The sequence below is a fragment of the Oryctolagus cuniculus genome, chromosome 2 (genome assembly GCF_964237555.1).
Source record: "Oryctolagus cuniculus chromosome 2, mOryCun1.1, whole genome shotgun sequence".
NCBI lineage: Eukaryota > Metazoa > Chordata > Mammalia > Lagomorpha > Leporidae > Oryctolagus > Oryctolagus cuniculus.
Genome location: NC_091433.1, coordinates 89,277,894 through 89,297,713, shown reverse-complemented (window position 1 = coordinate 89,297,713; position 19,820 = coordinate 89,277,894). Strand labels below are relative to the sequence as shown.

General features: G+C 39.3%; 1 protein-coding gene across 5 annotated transcripts in view; it reads right to left on the bottom strand.

The window, feature by feature from the left end:
- LOC138843046 (disintegrin and metalloproteinase domain-containing protein 32-like) overlaps positions 1-19,820 on the bottom strand; it is a 498,529-nt gene that overhangs the window by 381,492 nt on the left and 97,217 nt on the right. For all 5 annotated transcript variants that reach the window (XM_070068574.1, XM_070068573.1, XM_070068575.1 and 2 more), the window contains 2 exons: positions 18,521-18,698; positions 491-583 (listed from right to left, as the gene is read on the bottom strand). In XM_070068574.1, coding sequence (XP_069924675.1) covers positions 491-583; positions 18,521-18,698 — 271 coding nt within the window. The remainder of the gene's footprint in view (positions 1-490; positions 584-18,520; positions 18,699-19,820) is intronic.

Here is a 19,820-nt window from a genome sequence, read left to right as displayed (position 1 = left end):
CAGCTCACTAGGCTCATCCTCCACGTGCGGCACCAGCACAAAGGGTTCTAGTCCCGGATGGGGCGCCGGTTCTGTCCTGGTTGCTTCTCTTCCAGTCCAGCTCTCTGCTGTGGCCCGGGAAGACAGTGGAGGATGGCCCAAGTGCTTGGGCCCTGCACCTGCATGGGAGACCAGGAGAAGCACCTGGCTCCTGGCTTCAGACTGGTGCAGTGCGCCATCCATAGCGGCCATTTGGGGGGCGAACTAACAGAAGAAAGACCTTTCTCTCTGTCTCTCTATCACTGTCTAACTCTGCCTGTCAAAAGAAAGAAAGAAAGAGGCCCTAAAAACCAACAAAAGTTCACAAAATCAGAAATCTGGTCCTATATTTATTAAGTATAATTTATTTAAAAATCACTTATTTTGACTGATAGCTTAATTATAAGTTTTCTAAAGTATCCCACAAATAATTAACACACACACAGAAAATGTTCATATCTATAAATCTTACACGGCATTCTGAGCAACAGGGTCCTTCAAAGCAATCTAGTCCTTCCTTCAGCCTACAAGTTCGATGATCACAACATTTTTGAGGCCCACATTGCTGTTAAGTAGTACAATGTACAAGTGAAAATACATCATTACAATAACACAAACTTTAATATGGACTATATTTGTTGGGCATAACTTTTGAATTTGGGGAAAGATGAATATTGCTATCATTGATATATTTAGCATCTCTCTATATTTAAAATATTAATGTAAGTCATTTATATCAAGTCATATGAAGTAACTGATACCCTACTTACCTTCTTATCCTACTAGAGAATTGAGGAAGATATATGAAATAATCATTTTCCAGAAGGTAGACAATAGGCAATTGTCTTTAGAGAACAAAAACAAATGTAATAAACCCTAAGTTACCAGCCTACCACCCGCAGGAATTTTCTGAAGGAGAATGTGATAATTTCATTGACTTAAAAAGACAAAAATGGCTCTTTGATGGATTACTGTTGAACAGTGAGCTACTAAAAGAAAGAAGTTCAGAATTCTGCATACTAGTCATCACTTCATGGGTTTAACGATATCCTAGACCTTGAAGAGAAACTTAGGTAAACCTGAAGAAACAGTGACTAAAGTCTATTTCAACAGAAGTAAAGGCAGATAATATGCCAAAAAAGAGGTTCCATGAACTGTGGGACAGTATAAAGCAGTCTAATTTGTGTACAATTAGAGTTTCAAAAACTGGGGCAAAAGCTGGGTATTGTAGAAGGTTGGAGGCAAAAAAGTATCAGAAGCAATTGTTGCTAAAACTTTTCTAAATTTGGAAATAGTAAAGATTGAATATTTTTTAAAAGATAACAAATATTGGTGAGGATGTAGTAAAAAGGGAGACAGTTGGCCGGCCCGTGGCTCAGTAGGCTAATCCTCTGCCTGTGGCACCGGCACACCAGGTTCCAGTCCCGGTTGGGGAGCCGGATTCTGTCCCGGTTGCCCCTCTTCCAGGCCAGCTCTCTGCTGTGGCCCAGGAGTGCAGTGGAGGATGGCCCAAGTGCTTGGGTCCTGCACCCCGTGGGAGACCAGGAGAAGCACCTGGCTCCTGCCTTTGGATCAGCGCGCCGGCCGCAGCGGCCATTGTAAGGTGAACCAATGGCAAAAGGAAGACCTTTCTCTCTCTGTCTCTCTCTCTCTCTCTCGCTGTCCACTCTGCCTGTCAAAAGTAAAAATAAAAAAAAAATTTAAAAGAAGGGAGACAGTTGTGCACTGTTAGTGGGAATGTAAATTAATAACAGCCTTTTTGGAGACTAATATGAAATTTCCACAAAAATGAAAAATATATTATCATATGACCCAGCTATCCCACTTCGGGACATAAATCCAAAGGAGTTAGTATGTTAAAGAGATATCTTCCCTCTTGTGTAATGATCATTGCAGCCTTATCATAATAGCTTATATGGAAGCAAGCAAGGTATCCATCAGCAAATAAGTAGATAAAAATTGATATATATATATATATATAAACATACACATACAGACACATACACATATGCAGTGAGATAGTATTCAGGTTTTAAAAAGGGGATAATCCTGTCATTTTCAACAACATAGACAAATCTAGAGGATATTATACTACATGAAATAATCTAGGCATATAAAATGAATACTACATGATCACACTTATATGTGGAATCTATTAAAGTCAAACACATGGAAGTAGAGACTAAAATGGAGATTACCAGAGGCTGAGAAAAGGCAGTAAATGGAGCAAGGAGAGGTGTTGATTAAAGAGTATAAAGCTTCAGCTAGGACAAATAACCTTTAGTGATCTCTAACACAGGATGGTAATGAATGTAATGAAGAGATAAGTTTATTTAGGTGCAAAATTTTTTGAAATCCATGTATAGCATTTTCAGAACACACATCCATGTTCTTTTCTCTTTTGAAAAATATTAATAATTATTGATATTTACTGTGATATTTCAAACAAGTACACAATGTGCAATTGATCAAATCATTATAATACATTATTTCCATTCTTTGACATTACTTTATCATTGGAAGCATGGGACTCTTCTACACTATTCATAAAATATATAATAAGTTATTATGAACTACAGTCACCCAACTATGCTTTCTGAATACCCACTGGTAATTATATTAGAGGCTGGGAGGGAAAGGAGAGGATAGAGTTTGAATAAGGGTATCAAACGAGAGTCAGTGCCTGCACCGTGGCTCACTAGGCTTATCCTCCATGTGCGGCACCAACACCCCATGTTCTAGTCCCGGTAGGGGCACTGGATTCTGTCCCGGTTGCTCCTCTTCCAGTCCAGCTCTCTGCTGTGGCCCGGGAAGGCAGTGGAAGATGGCCCAGGTCATTGGGCCCTTCACCCACATGGGAGACCAGGAAGCACCTGGCTTCTGGCTTCAGATTGGTGCAGCGCACCGGCTGCAATGCACTGGCTGTAGTGGCCACTTGGGGGTGAACCAATGGAACAAGGAAGAGCTTTCTCTCTCTCTCTCTGTCACTAACTCTGCCTATCAAAAAAAAAAAAAAAACATGAGAGTTAAATGAGGGGGATAATTCCCTAGTCTTGCATGCACCTTTGAAATAACTTCATATACTTCAAATTGATTATGCAATAGATTTTGCCGATGCTTTAACCACAGAAATGATGGGTGTGAGGTGATGAATTAGTTAGCTTGTTTAGTAACTCCATAATGTACAAACACAAAACATCACAGGGTGACAGCATCAAATTTTGGTGAGGATACAAAGGGACTAAAAGTTCATTATGTTGGGGCCGGTGCTGTGGTGCAGCAGGTTAACGCACTGGCTTGAAGTGCTGGCATACCATATGGGCTCTGGTTCAAGATCCGGCTGCTCCACTTCCTATCCAGCTCTCTGCTATGGCCTGGGAAAGCAGTGTAGGATGGCCCAAGTCCTTGGGCCACATGGGAGACCCGGAAGAAGCTCCTGGCTCCTAGCTTCGGATCGGCACAGCTCTGGTGGTTTTGGCCAACTGGGGAGTGAACCAGCAGATGGAAGAACTCTTTCTCTCTCTGCCTCTGCTCTCTGTGTAACTCTTTCAAATAATAAATAAATCTCTTTTTAAAAAAAGTTCAATATGTTAACTATAAAGTGTAAAATTACATAATCACTTTGAAAACTGCTTTGGTAACCTCCACTAACATGTTTACCTCAATAATCTATTATTTTTTAACTTTTATTTAGTAAATATAAATTTCCAAAGTACAGTTTATGGATTACAATGGCTTCCCCCCCATAAATTCCCTTCCACCCACAACCCTACCATCTCCCACTCCCTCTCCCATTCCATTCACATAAAAAATTCATTCATTGTATATCTTTATATACAAAAGATCAATTTAGTATATATACGGTAAAGATTTCATCAGTTTGCACCTACACAGAAACATAAAGTGTAAAATACTGTTTGAGTAGTAGTTGTACTAGTTATAACATTAATTCACATTGAAAAACACAGTATGGACAGAGATCCTACATGAGGAGTAAGTGCACAGTGACTCCTGTTGTTGACTTAACAAGTTGACACCTTGTATATGGCGTCAGTAATCACCCTAGGCTCTTGTCACGAGTTGCCAAGCCTATGGAAGCCTTTTGAGTTCACTGACATCGATCATATTTAGGCAAGGTCATAGTGAAAGTGGAAATTCTCTATTCCCTTCAGAGAAAGGTACCTCCTTCTTTGATGGCCCGTTCTTTCTACTGGGATCTCACAGGCAGAGATCTTCCATTTAGATCCTCCTTTTTTTTTTTTTTTTCACCTGAGTGTCTTGGCTTTCCATGCCTAAAATACTCTCATGGGATCCTTAGGCATATTCAAATGCCTTAAGGGCTGATTCTGAGGCCAGAGTGCTGTTTAGGACATCTGCCATTCTATGGGTCTGCTGTGTATCTCACTTCCCATGTTGGATCATTCTCTCCCTTTTTTATTCTATCAGCTAGTATTTGCAGACACTATTCTTGTTTATGTGATCCCTTTGGTTCTTAGTCCTATCAGTATGAACTGAAATTGTTCACTTGTACTAGTGAAATGGCATTGGTACATGCCAGCTTGATTGGATTGTATTGGAATTCCCTGGCATATTTCTAACTCCACCATTTGTGGTAAGTCAGCTTGAGCATGTCTCAAATTCTACATCTCCTCCCTCTTATTCCAATTCTTATATTTAACAGAGATCACTTTTCAGTTAAATTTAAACACCTAAGAATAATTGTGCGTTAATTAAAGAGTTCAACCAATAGTATTAAGTAGGACAAAAAAATACTAAAAGCATTAAATTCTACATCAACAGTCGGGACAAGGGCTAATCAAGTCACTGTTTCCTGTGTTATCCATTTCACTTCAACAGGATTCCTTTTTGGTGCTCAGTTAGTTGTCACTGATCAGGGAGAACATATGCTATTTGTCCCTTTGGGACTGGCTTAATTCACTCAGCATGATGTTTTCCAGATTCCTCCATTTTGTTGCAAATGACCGGATTTCATTGTTTTTGACTGCTGTATAGTATTCTATAGAGTACATGTCCCATAATTTCTTTATCCAGTCTACTGTTGATGGGCATTTGGGTTGGTTCCAGGTCTTAGCTATTGTGAATTGAGCTGCAATAAACATTAAGGTGCAGACAGCTTGTTTGTTTGCCAATTTAACTTCCTTTGGGTAAATTCCAAGGAGTGGGATGGCTGGGTTTTATGATGCAGTTATATTCAGGTTTCTGAGGAATCTCCAGACTGACTTCCATAGTGGCTTAACCAGTTTGCAATCCCACCAACAGTGGGTTAGTGTCCCTTTTCCCCACATCCTATCCAGCATCTGTTGTTGGTAGATTTCTGCATGTGAGCCATTCTCACCAGGGTGAGGTGAAACCTCATTGTGGTTTGTATTTGCATTTCCCTGATTGCTAGTGATCTTGAACATTTTTTCATGTGCCTGTTGGCCACTTGTATTTCCTCTTTTGAAAAATGTCCACTGAGGTCCTTGGCACATCCTTAAGTGGGTTGTTTGATTTGTTGTTTTGGAGTTTCTTGATCTCTTTGTAGAGTCTGGTTATTAACCCTTTATCTGTTGCATAGTTTGCAAATATTTTTTCCCATTCTGTCAGTTGCCTCTTCACTTTCCTGTCTGTTTCTGTCACAGTACAGAAACTTCTCAATTTGATGCAATCCCAAATGTTAATTTCGGATTTGACTGCCAGTGCTTCTGGGGTGTTTTCCAAGAAGTCTTTGCCTGTGCCAATATCTTGCAGGGTTTCTCCGATGTTCTCTATTAAGTTGATGGTTTCGGGTTATAGATTTAGATCTTTAATCCATCTTGAGTGGATTTTTGTGTAAGGTGAAAGGTTGGGGTCTTGCTTCATGCTTCTGCATGTGGAAATCCAATTTTCCCAGCACTATTTATTGAATAGACTGTCCTTACTCCAGGGATTGGTTTTGGCTGTAGGAATTTGGATTGATTTCTGGTGTTTCTATTCTATTACATTGGTCTATCCATCTGTTTCTGTACCAGTACCATGCTGTTTTGATTACAACTGCCCTGTAGTATGTCCTGAAATCTGGTATTGTGATGCCTCTGGCTTCGTGTTTGTTGTACAAGATTGCTTTAGTTATTCAAGGTCTTCTTTGTCTCCATATGAATTTCAGCATCATTTTTTCCAGATCTGAGAAGAAGGTCTTCGGTATCTTGATTGGTATTGCATTGAATCTATAAATTGCTTTTGGGAGAATGGATATTTTGATGATATTAAATCATCCAATCCATGATCATGGAAGATTTTTCCATTTTTTGGTATCCTCTTCTATTTCTTTCTTTAAGATTCTGTAATTCTCATCAGAGAGATCTTTAACATCCTTGGTTAAGTTTATTCCAAGGTATTTGATTGTTTTTGTAGCTATTGTGAATGGGATTGATCTTAGAAGTTCTTCCTCAGCCATGGCATTGCCAGTGTATACAAAGGCTGTGGATATTTATGCTCTGATTTTACATTCTGCTATTTTGCCAAACTCTTCTATGAGTTCCAATAGTCTCTTAGTAGAGTTCTTTGGATCCCCTAAATAGAGAAACATATCATCTGCAAAGAGGGATAGTTTGACTTCTTCCTTCACAATTTGTATCCCTTTAATTTCTTTTTCTTGCCTAATTGCTCTAAAACTTCCGGAAGTATATTGAATAGCAGTGGGCATCCCTGTTTGGTACCAGATCTCAGTGGAAATGCTTCCAACTATTCCCCATTCAATAGGATGCTGGCCATGGGTTTTTCATAAATTGCTTTGATTATATTCAGGAATGTTCCTTCTATACCGAATTTGCTTAGAGTTTTCATCATAAAAGGGTTTTATTTTACCAAATGCTTTCTCTACATCTACTGAGATAATCATATGGTTTTTCTTCTGCAGTCTGTTAATGTGGTGTATCACACTGATTGATTCGTGAACACTGAAGCACCCCTGCATACCAGGGATAAATCCCATTAGGTCTGGGTTGATGATCTTTCTGATGTGTTTTTGCATACTATTACCGAGGATTTTTTGAGGACTTTTGCATCTATGTTCATCAGGGATTCTGGTCAGCAATTCTCTCTTTTTTTTTTAAACTTTTATTTAATGAATATAAATTTCCAAAGTACAGCTTATGCATTACAATGGCTTCCCCACCTATAACTTTCCTCCCACCCGCAACCCTCCCCTTTCCCACTCCCTCTCCCCTTCCATTCACATCAAGATTCATTTTCGATTCTCTCTATACACAGAAGATCAGTTTAGCATACATTAAGTAAAGATTTCAACAGTTTGCACCTACACAGAAACATAAAGTGAAAAATACTGTTTGAGTACTAGTTATAGCATTAAATCTCAATGTACAGCACACTAAGGACAAAGATCCTACATGAGGAGTAAGTGCACAGTGACTCCTGTTGTTGACTTTACAAATTGACACTCTTGTTTATGGCATCAGTAATCACCCTAGGCTCTTGTCATGAGCTGCCAAGGCTATGGAAGCCCCCTGAGTTCACTGACTCTGATCATATTTAGACAAGGCCATGGTCAAAGTAGAAGTTCTCTCCTCCCTTCAGAGAAAGGTACCTCCTTCTTTGATGACCCGTTCTTTCCACTGGGATCTCACTCGTGGAGATCTTTCATTTAGGTTTTTTTTCCCCCCAGAGTGTCTTGGCTTTCCATGCCTGAAACACTCTCATGGGCATTTCAGCCGGATCCGCATGCCTTAAGGGCTGATTATGAGGCCAGAGTGCTGTTAGGACATTTGCCATTCTATGGGTCTGCTGTGTATCTCACTTCCCATGTTGGATCATTCTCTCCCTTTTTGATTCTATCAGCTAGTATTTGCAGACACTATTCTTGTTTATGTGATCCCTTTGGTCCTTAGTCCTATCATTATGATCAATTGTGAACAGAAATTGATCACTGGGACTAGTGAGATGGCATTGGTACATACCACCTTGATTGGATTGATTGGAATCCCCTGGTATGTTTCTAACCCTACCGTTTGAGGTAAGTCAGCTTGAGCATGTCCCGAATTGCACATGTCTTCCCTCTCTTATTCCCACTCTTATATTTAACAGCAATCACTTTTCAGTTAAGTTTCAGCACTTAAGAAGAATTGTGTATTGATTACAGTATTCAACCAAAAGTATTAAGTAGAACAAACAAAAAAATACTAAGAGGGATAACATAATAAGATGCTCATCAACAGTCAGGGTGAGGGCTGATCAAGTCACCGTTTCTCCTACTATTCATATCACTTTAACAGGTTTCCTTTTTGGTGCTCAGTTGTCACCTATCAAGGAGAACAAGTGGTATTTGTCCCTTTGGGATTGGCTTATTACACTCAGCATAATGTTTTCCAAATTCCTAACAGGGATCACTTTTTAGTTAAAATTTAAACACCTAAGAATAATTGTGTGTTAATTACAGAGTTCAACCAATGGTACTAGAACAAAAAAAAATACTAAAATGGATAAAGTATTACATTGTACATCAACCGTCAGACAAGAGCTGATCAACTCACTGTTTCTCATAGTGTCCATTTCATTTCAACAAGTTTCCCTCTTGGTGCTCAGTTAGTAGTCGCCAATCAGGGAGAACATATGATATATGTCCCTTTGGGAATGGCTCAATTCAATCAGCATGATGTTTTCCAGATTCCTCCATCTTGTTGCAAATGACTGGGTTTTGTTTTTTTTTGACTGCTGTATAGTATTCTATAGAGTACATGTCCCATAATTTCTTTATCCAGTCTACTGTTGATGGGCATTTGGGTTGGTTCCAGGTCTTAGCTATTGTGAATTGAGCTGCAATAAACATTAAGGTGCAGACAGCTTGTTTGTTTGCCAATTTAATTTCCTTTGGGTAAATTCCAAGGAGTGGGATGGCTAGGTTGAACGGTAGGGTTATCTTCAGGTTTCTGAGGAATCTCCAGACTGACTTCCATAGTGGCTTAACAGTTTGCATTCCCACCAACAGAGGGTTAGTGTCCCTTTTTCCCCACATCCTCGCCAGCATCTGTTGTTGGTAGATTTCTGTATGTGAGCCATTCTAACCGGGGTGAGGTGAAACCTCATTGTGCTTTTGATTTGCATTTCCCTGATTGCTAGTGACCTTGAACATTTTTTCATGTGCCTGTTGGCCAATGGGATTTCCTCTTTTGAAAAATGTCTATTGAGGTCCTTGGCCCATCTCTTAAGTGGGTTGTTTGTTTTCATTTTGTGGAGTTTCTTGATTTCTTTGTAGATTCTGGTTATTAACCCTTTATCTGTTGCATAGTTTGCAAATATTTTTCCCATTCTGTCGGTTTTCTCTTAACTGTCCTGTTTCTTTTGCAGTACAGAAACTTCTCACCTTGATGCAATCCCAATAGTTGATTTTGGCTTTGACTGCCTGTGCTTCTGGGGTGTTTTCCAAGAAGTCATTGCCAGTACCTATATCTTGCAGGGTTTTTCCAATGCTCTCTAATAATTTGATGGTGTCAGGTCGTAGATTTAAGTTTTTAATCCATGTTGATTGAATTTTTGTGTAAGGTGAAAGGTAGGCGTCTTTCTTCATGATTCTGCACGTGGAAATCCAGTTTTCCCAGCACCATTTATTGAATAGACTGTCCTTACTCCAGGGATTGGTTTTGGATCCTTGATCAAATATGAGTTGGCTGTAGCTGTTTGGATTGATTTCTGGTGTTTCAATTCTGTTCCATTGGTCTATCCATCTGTTTCTGTACCAGTACCATGCTGTTTTGATTACAACTGCCCTGTAGTATGTCCTGAAATCTGGTATTGTGATGCCTCCAGCTTTGTTTTTGTTGTACAAGATTGCTTTAGCTATTCAAGGTCACCTGTGACTCCATATGAATTTCAGCATCATTTTTTCCAGATCTGAGAAGAAGGTCTTCGGTATCTTGATTGGTATTGCATTGAATCTATAAATTGCTTTTGGGAGAATGGATATTTTGATGATATTGATTCTTCCAATCCATGAGCATGGAAGATTTTTCCATTTCTTGGTATCCTCTTCTATTTCTTTCTTTAAGATTCTGTAATTCTCATCGTAGAGACCTTTAACATCCTTGGTTAAGTTTATTCCAAGGTATTTGATTGTTTTTGTAGCTATTGTGAATGGGATTGATCTTAGAAGTTCTTCCTCAGCCATGGCATTGCCTGTGTATACAAAGGCTGTTGATTTTTGTGCATTGAAATATTTGACAGGCAGACTGGACAGTGAGAAAGAGAGACAGAGAAAAGGTTTTCCTTTGCCGTTGGTTCACCCTCCAATGGCCGCCGCGGCCGGCGTGCTGCGGCCGGCGTGCTGCGCCGATCCAATGGCAGAAGCCAAGTGCTTCTCCTGGTCTCCCATGGGGTACAGGGCCCAAGTACTTGGGCCATCCTCAACTGCACTGCTGGGCACAGCAGAGAGCTGGCCTGGAAGAGGGGCAACCAGGACAGAATCTGGCACCCCAACCGGGGCTAGAACCCGGTGTGCCGCACCGCAATGTGGAGGACTAGCCTAGTGTGCCACGGCGCAGGCTAGCAATTCTGTTTCAATGCTGCATCTTTTTCTGGCTTAGGAATTAAGTTGATGCTGGCTTTATAGAAAGAATTTGGGAGGATTCCCTCTTTTTCGATTGTTCTGAATAGGTTGAAGATAATTGGAGTTAGTTCTTTAAATGTCTGGTAGAATTAAGCAGTGAATCCATACGGTCCTGGGCTTTTCTTTTTTGGTAGGGCCTTTATTACAGTTTCAGTTTCTTTCTCAGTTATGGGTCTGTTTAGGTTTTCGATGTCTTCCTGGTTCAATTTCGGTAGGTTGCATGTGTCCATGAATCTATCCATTTCTGATAGATTCCCTGTTTGCTGGCATACAAGTTTTGTAGTAATTTCTGATGATTCTTTTTATTTCTGTGGTGTCTATTGTTATGTTTCCTTTTTCATCTCTCATTTTATTGATTTGGGTCTTTTCCTTTTTTAGTTAGTTGGGCCAATGGGTGTCGATTTTATTTATTTTTTCAAAACACCAGCTCCTTGTTTGGCTGATTTTTTGTAATGTTTTTGGGATTCAATCCTATTGATTTCTTCTCTGATTTTAATTATTTCTCTTCTCCTATACATTTGGGTCTGGTTTGCTGCAGATTTTCTAGATCTTTGAGATGCAGTGAAAGCTCATTTATTTGATGCCTTACCAATTTCTTGATGTAGGCACCTATTGCTTAAACTTTCCTCTTAACACTGCTTTTGCTCTATCCCATTAGTTTTGATATGTTGTGCTGTTATCCTCATTTACTTCCAGAAATTTTTTGATTTCTCTTTTGATTTCTTTGATGACCCAGTGTTCATTCAGGAGCATGTTGTTCAGTCTCCATGTGTTTGCATATGCTCTAGGGATTCCAGAGTTGCTAATTTCCAGCTTCATTCCACTGTGTCTGAGAAGCTGCATGGTATGATTCTAATTCTTTTGAATTTGCTGAGATTTGCTTTATGGCCTAATATGTGGTCAATCCTAGAATAAGTTCCAGGTACTGCTGAGAAGAATATAAATTCTTTAAGTGTAGTATGAAAAGTTCTGTATGTATCTGTTAGATCCATTTGTGCTATAAAAATAAATCTACTGTGTCCTTGTTGATCTTCTGTCTGGTTTATCTGTCTATTTCTGAGAGTGGAGTATTGAAGTCCCCCAGCACTATTGTATTGGAGTCTAAGTCTCCCTTCAAGTCCCTTAACATCTATTTTAAATAAATCGGTGCCCTCTAATTAAGTGCATATACATTGATAATCATTCTATCTTCCTGTTGAATTCATCCCTTAATCATTTTATAGTGCCCTGATTTGTCTCTCTTAACATTTTTTGTGTTAAAATTTATTTTGTCTGATGTTAAGATGGCTATGCCAGCTCTTTTTCATTTCCGTTGGCATGATATATCTTTTTTCCAGCCTTTCACTTTCAGTTTGCATGCATCTTTTTTGGAAAATGTGTTTCTTGTAAGCAGTAAATAGATGGGTTTTGTTCCTTATCCCATCCAGCCAATCTCTGTCTTTTAATTGGAGAGTTGTGGCTATTAACGTTCAATGTGACTATTGATATGTAGTAACTTTGCCCTGCCAATTTCACAAAGATATTTTCTAATATATATTTTGAACTTCCTGTGATCTTTTGCTGAGAGGTTTCCTTCATTTACCTTCTTTCATATTGATGACTGTGTTTCTGTGTTTCTGTGTGTAACACATCTTTAAGCATCTTTTGCAGGGCTGGACGAGTGGTGACAAATTCTTTAAATTTCTGTTTGCTATGCAAGGTCTTTATTTAGCCTTCATTTACAAATGAGAGCTTTGCAGGATATAATATTCTGGGCTGGCAGTTTTTCTCTCTTAGTACCTGGGCTATGTCTCACCATTCCCTCCTAGCCTGTGGGGTTTCTTATGAGAAGTCTGCGGTGAGTCTAATTGGAGATCCTCTGAGAGTAATCTGACGTTTCTCTCTGGCACATTTTAGAATCTTTTTCTTTTTGTTTCACTGTGGTGAGTTTGATTACAATGTGTCATGGTGAGGATCTCTTTTGGTCATGTTTACTAGGCGTTCTATGAGCTTCCTGTACTAGGTTGTCTCCGTCCTTCTCCAAACCCGGGAAGTTTTCTGCTAGTATCTCACTAAAAAGGAATTTTATTCCTTTCTCTCTCTCCATGCCTTCAGGAACTCCTAGAACCCGAATGTTGGTTTTTTAATAGTATCCTGTAGATTCCCAACAATATTTTTTTAGATTTCTAATTTCCTCTTCTTTTCTTTGGTTTGACTGTATACTTTCCTGTGCTCTGTCTTCTAAGTCCAATATTCTCTCTTCTGCTTCACTGACTCTGTTTTTAAGGCTTTCTAATGTGTTTGTCATTTGATCTATTGAGTTCTTCATTTCATTTTGATTTCTCTTCATTATCACACTTTCCTGTTCTACTAGTTTCTGCATTTCATTTTGATTCCTCCTTAAGATTTCCTTTTCATGACAGATATTTTCTATCCTGTCCAGTAAGAATTTCTGTAGTTCAAGAATTTGTTTCTGAAAACTTCTAAATGTTCTTATCATAAATTTTTTGAAATCAGTATCTTGCATTTCTTCTATCTCATCATCTTCATAATCTTGGCTTGGGGTGTCTTGTTCATTTGGGGACGTCATAATGTCTTCCTTGTTCTTGTTTCCTGTTGTTGTTTGGCATTATGGAGATATTCTTTGGATTCTTCTTCCCTCGCTGTGGTGGTTTTTCTTGTTATACTATGACTGTATTAAGTGGACTGTCTGCTTTTTTTGGAGCCTTAGAAGCTTGAGAATGGTGTGGCCAGAGAGCTCTGTTTGGTTCTTCAGGGTTAAGAGTGTGCCAAAGGTGACACCCCCAGGTTAGGCGTGGTAAATCTTTCTCTCTCTCTCTCTCTCTCTCTCTCTCTCTCTCTCTCTCTCTCTTTGATTCAGAAGGGAAGTAATTTCACACAGCTGAGTGGAATTGAAGGTAGTCCATTTCTGATCTCTGGCTCCATGGGTATAACATTTGTCTACTCTTTCCCAAGGACCACACAAGGAATCTGTTCTGCCCGCAGTGTGGGCTCAAATTCCCCTGTAGTCTCCCACTGGGTTGCCAAGGTTACCAAATTGTAGTGTCTCAGGAGAGTACTCAAGTGAACTCCGTGAGTTCTCTTACCCACCGTCTCTTTTTTCACAGTCTCAGTTCATTAGCTCCACACATTCACTAGGTACTAACCTCCTGTTATTTCACCCCCCAGAATCAGGTTTTTCTGCTTGGCTGATGGTGGGTGCTGCTTTACATATGTCCAAAATGGCGCCTGCTCTGTTTCAAATACATAGCAATTTGAATAATAAGGGGTATACTGAATGCAAAAAAAGAAAGGAATTCTCCCATTAACACGGCAAGAGATTATAGTTACCGTTAGGTAGTTGTGGAAGCTCTGAAAGTGGCTGTTTTCCATTGCAAAGGACACCGAAATGGATCAGCCATATCATAAAAGGAAATAAACTGGAAGATTAGATAGTAATGGAGGCTGCCACTCAGAAAGCCATAGAAATGACTGTAAAACCTCTACCTTTAGAGGCAGCTTGAAATCCCTACTGTACCATGACAGAAATAGAAGGGGCCCAGCACTGAGGTTAAACTAAAGATTTAGCAATAGGTGGTGAACTTTAAATCATAAGGTCATGCTACCAATAGCCTCTTAATGGGAAATTTCAAAGAAATGCATGACTAAGTATCAGGAAAATGCCCCTAATGCATATAGTCTCTTATGGCTTTGGAGGGAAAAGACTATGTACTGTTATAAGGGGGGGGAGGGTTACTTCATCCTGGACCTCTGTCTACAAAATAACCCTGCTGGCCACACCAAACCACCTCTCCTACTCATGTCTGTGCAGAGGAGAGGAACCTACCCTGGTTAAGACTGGCAGATAGACTTTACTAGCATAAAACTAGAAAATTGTCACAGACATTGACTAGTCTTCATTGATACTTGCATCTGATGGAAAGAGGCTTTTCCAACCTAAATAGGAACAGCACACAATGTTCAAAATCCTACTAAAGGAAATAACCCTATATTTGGTCTTGCTCCAAACTGATAACAGCCTCTCCTTTGTCTCTAAAGTAACACAGAAGATTCAGGAATCAATTCCCACCACCTTGCTTCTGTGGACTCCAATATTTAGGCAATGTTAAAATGGCCAGCGATAATCTTACACTAGTTATTGCCTATTGCCTTCCTTAGGACGAGGATGGCACCAAGGCTACCTTAGACCTTTTGCAATGTTAAATCAGAGGCCCTTCCTCAACAATGACATCCTTTTTTATTCAGATACTCAAGATCATACAAAGTATGTTATCAACTTTGGCCAAGTACAGGTATAGAAGGCTATGACACAATATGGCAAAAAGGATTCCTATCATGCCAGATCCCAAAATTCATGAGCAATCACTCTCCCAGGAGATCCAGTCCTAATAAAATCTTAATAAGAGGGGACCTTCTTATCAATGATAGCCTAATTGGAAGGGACCCTACCTTCTGCTTACCACTCCTACTGCACTTAAAATTTAGAAAATAAAACCCCTAACTCGACCACTTGAGTCTTAACAGGCATATCTATAGTGTATTTCTTCCTATTCTTTTGAAGCAACTGAGAACCTTAAGTTTATCTTCAAAAAGTAAAAATGTAAGTAAAATTTCTCTTATTGTGCATTTCTTAAAGAGACACATATTAAGACTCCCATCATGGCAACTCTCAGCTGACACACTGCTCCTACTTTTCTTATTCATCCTGGGAAACTGCTATTGACAGAAAAAAAGTCGCTGGTAAGATTTTCTACCCTAAAACATGGGAATCTTGGTATATATTTCATGAAGTTGCTTTAAGGAATCTGTCTGCTCCCTTGGAAAACTCAGCAGAAACCACTGGTAGGGCCCAAGAGCAACTATATTATTTTTAGAATTCCCTAACTGAAGTGTTACGGACAAACAACTACCCCTAGAATACCTACTGGTAGGACAAGGCAGGATAGGTCCAGTGAATAACCAAACCTGCTACATTTACATTAATAACAGTGGGCTCATGGAAAGAGATATCAAAAGGACTTCTAAACAAGCCAGTAGGTTCTATGATTTTGGCAAAAGAAGTCCACCAACTCACAACATATGGGAATCAGCTTTATGCATATCCCCTTCTCTGACATGATTGCTACATTCTTTGTTTTTTTACCCAACTGCCATCTTCTTCTTCATTGTCAAGTTTGTCTCTTCCATAATTCAACAATTACATGCCAAAACAATGGTCACACAGGGATTCCAGGCATTGCCAACAACTGACTGCAGACTTCTACCTTCTCAAACATTTTTAGATCAGTCAGCCAGGGATATTCTGTCCCTGGAAGAATGCCCTGATACTGCATTAAGATGTTACAGAAGACAAACCTTCGTCCCTGAAACTCCTACTAAGAATAAAGGATTACAACTCCTGATGGGAAAAATGATATGGGCAGATAGGTAGTTTTAGCAAAAGGACTACGATCTGCCATATAACAAGCATAGCTGACCTACCACAGGACAGCACTAGAAAGCCCATGCAGCAGCCACAGCTGACCCACATGCAACAACCCTACCCAGCCTACCAGATAGCCCTATCCATATCACCCAATTCCTTGTTCTGGTAGGTACCAAACTTCTTTATGTGTACAGCCCAAACCCACCTCTGTGTTCCACCAACCCCCCCACATACACACACCTTTTCTATGCAGTAGAAATTTCACATTCTACAGTGTTGCAAACGAGAAGCAGTGTCAGCTGAAAATATCAAATACGACTGCAGGATGTGTCCATATGATGACCTTTAGGTCCTAATAATTAATTATTATAAGAAAATTACCATGAGGAAATCTCCCAGTCCCATTAAACACCTGATGCCATGACATTTCTAGTGTTTCTATAAAAGGGTATGGAACCTGGTGGTCTTCAAGTCCTCCCCAAAATTCCACCCACATTTAAATATTCAACTAAGTTTCACCCCAGACACCACCCCTACCATCTGCCAATAGTATAAAATATGATCTGAACCTTATTGATGAGTCCATTTTTGTTGTTTTTCTTTTTGTTCATTTTCTCTGTCTGTTAACCTTCTTTTCTCTTATTACTTGAGCATGTACTACCTCTTTACCTTTCAATAAATCCTGCTTTACTGTATACTTTTATGCCTCAACCTTGAATTCATTCATGCACAGAGAGAAGAGCCTGGAAGTTCCACAGCCAGGGGTCCCACTGACCATAACATGGACATTGTGGAAAACAGTGCAGCTATTTCTTTAAAAACTGGAAATGGAACTGCTATGTGACTAGCAACCCAACTACTAGGTATACATCCAAAATACATAAAATCATTGTATTAAAGATACCATCTGCTGCACTGTGTTTGATAGCACTGCTTACATTAGCTAAGATATGAATAAACCAATGTGTCAATCCTCAGATGAGTGGATAAAGAAATGCAATATCACACATACACATTTATACAATGAAATACTGGTCAGACATTAAAACTAATAACATCCTGTGTTTTGCAGCAAAATGGATGGGAGGACATCATTTTAAGTGAAATAAGTCAGATGCAGAAAAGCAAATACCATATGTTCTCTTTCATACATGAGGGCTGAATAGAAAAAAATCAATCTAAACACAGAATGATAATGAATTGAGGCAGAGAAGGGTAGGAAGCAAAGAGGGAGTTTGGAGTTTTTAAAAATAGGGGAATCATGGTGTAGCTCATTAACTGTGACAAATACATTACACTTATATGTTAAGGGGAATTTGGGTGTGGAGCAGGTAAGACTCCTTCCCAAATTTTGTTTCATTAATTTAAAACTATTGAGAAATCAAAAGCTTAAAAATAAAGTTACATTTCAAATTGCTTTAAAAAATAGGGAGGACATGTTCTACCAAGTGGTTAAACATAATTAAAACAATGTGATGTGAATCATTCATGTAGCTCTATACAGGTGATAAAACTTAATGTGATTTCTATCCATTTTAATCAAGTAAATCAGGCACACTGACAGTATGGCTGTAAATACTTAAATACCTGTAAGAATTGCACCCTGGACACTTTGCATTTTGTTGTATTATCAGGGCTTCCCCAGCAAGCTAATGATAAAATCACTGTATGTTTATATTACAATACTAATACAGACACCCTTATCGTACTACTGAATCCACTAGGAAATAATGCCCTAAAAGGCATGTGAAAGGCTGCTAAAACACCAATTTTAATAAACACATATAAAGTCCAAACATTAAGCAGAGATTGGAAAGATCTTATCCTTACACATTTAATCTGGGATGCAAAAGCTGTTTCCAGATACCCTTATTGTCCCATCATCAATAATTTTGGTAATATGTTTAATATTTAAAGATAATAATAGCCGGCGCCGCGGCTCACTAGGCTAATCCTCCGCCTAGCGGCGCCGGCACACCGGGTTCTAGTCCCGGTCGGGGCGCCGGATTCTGTCCTGGTTGCCCCTCTTCCAGGCCAGTTCTCTGCTGTGGCCAGGGAGTGCAGTGGAGGATGGCCCAGGTGCTTGGGCCCTGCACCCCATGGGAGACCAGGAAAAAGCACCTGGCTCCTGGCTCCTGCCATCGGATCAGCGCGGTGCGCCGGCCACAGCGCGCCGGCCGCGGCGGCCATTGGAGGGTGAACCAACGGCAAAGGAAGACCTTTCTCTCTCTCTCTCTCTCTCTCTCTCACTGTCCACTCTGCCTGTCAAAAAAAAAAAAAAGATAATAATAGATACAATTTATTTGTAAACTCTTTCAAATTAAAAATTTAAAACAATTTTAAGCTGAACAAATGTCCTATATTTCACATATACAGTTTTAGGGGTAGTATTTTTTAAATGTATGCAAAACATTTATGAAAGAGATGAACTAAAATAATATATTAATGAGTTTTATTAATTTAGTAATTATAAGACTTACTTCCTGTGTACCACAATCACAGTCTTCACCGGTCTCTACTATGCGATTTCCACACACTGCTCTCTTCTGTCTTTGCATTTGTGGTTTATTCTGAAGACAGCTGGCATCCTGATTTGAAATGAAACTTTCAAAGTCACTCAAACTGCAACTGCTAAAAGTCTTTGCACCACTGGATGTCCTAAAGATTAATCCATAAAATGACACTGTCATTATACTTCTGAAAAGATAATTCCAGATTACATACATTAATTTCAAAATGTTAAAATTTAATAAGCAATAAGAAATGTTAATACTAGGTGCTTAGGCACCAAATTCAGTCCTGAGGAGATCATATGATTTCAATCACTGGAATGTATATCTTGCCTTTTCCAAAAAAAAATTAAATACAACTCAATAGGACAAACCCAAATAAACTAATTTAAAAATAGGCAAAGGACTTCAATAGACATAGCTCCGAATAATTAACACTCAACTGATGATAAATTTTTTTAAACAAATCATTCTGTGCTTATCCTTGAACTTACTCAAAGATCTCAGAAAATCTGTATATTTTATATAATCGTACCTGTAAACTATTTTAGATAACTTCAGAGAACATTTTCACTGGCTGAGTCAGGTTTTTTTTTTAATTTTTATTTATTTATTTATTTGAAAAGCGGAGTTAGAGAGGCAGGGGCAGAGGCAGAGAGAGAGAGAGAAATCATCCATCCACAGGTTCACTCCCCAAATGGCCACAGTGACTGGAACTGCACCGATCCGAAGCCAGGAACCAGGCGCTTCCTCCTGGTCTTCCATGTGGGTGCAGGGAGAACCCGGAGCACCGGCGCCGCAGGCGGAGGACCAACCCAGTGAGCCGTGGAGCCGGCTGCCTTGTAGCTTAATAACTGGGGATTGTGATGCACCCAGCTTTAGTTTTATTGTTTGGAATTGCTTTACCAATCCTAATCTCTTATGATTTTATATGAATTCCATGGTCTTTTTTTCCAGAACTGAGAACAACATCTTTGGAATTTCAATTGGGATCATATTGAATCTGTAAACTGATTACTATGCAATATAGTTCTGCAAGTTTTAGTCAGGGCCATTAGACAAGAAAAAGTAATCAAAGGATACATATGGCAAAGGAGGAAGTCAAATTATCCCTATTTGCAGGTGAGATGATCTAACATACAGGGGAACCCGAAAATTCTACTAAGACGTTATTGGAACTCATGAGAGAGTTTGGCAAAGTGGCAAGATGCAAAATCAACACTCAAAAATCTACAGCATTCACATACATAAACAATAGCATGTCTCGGAA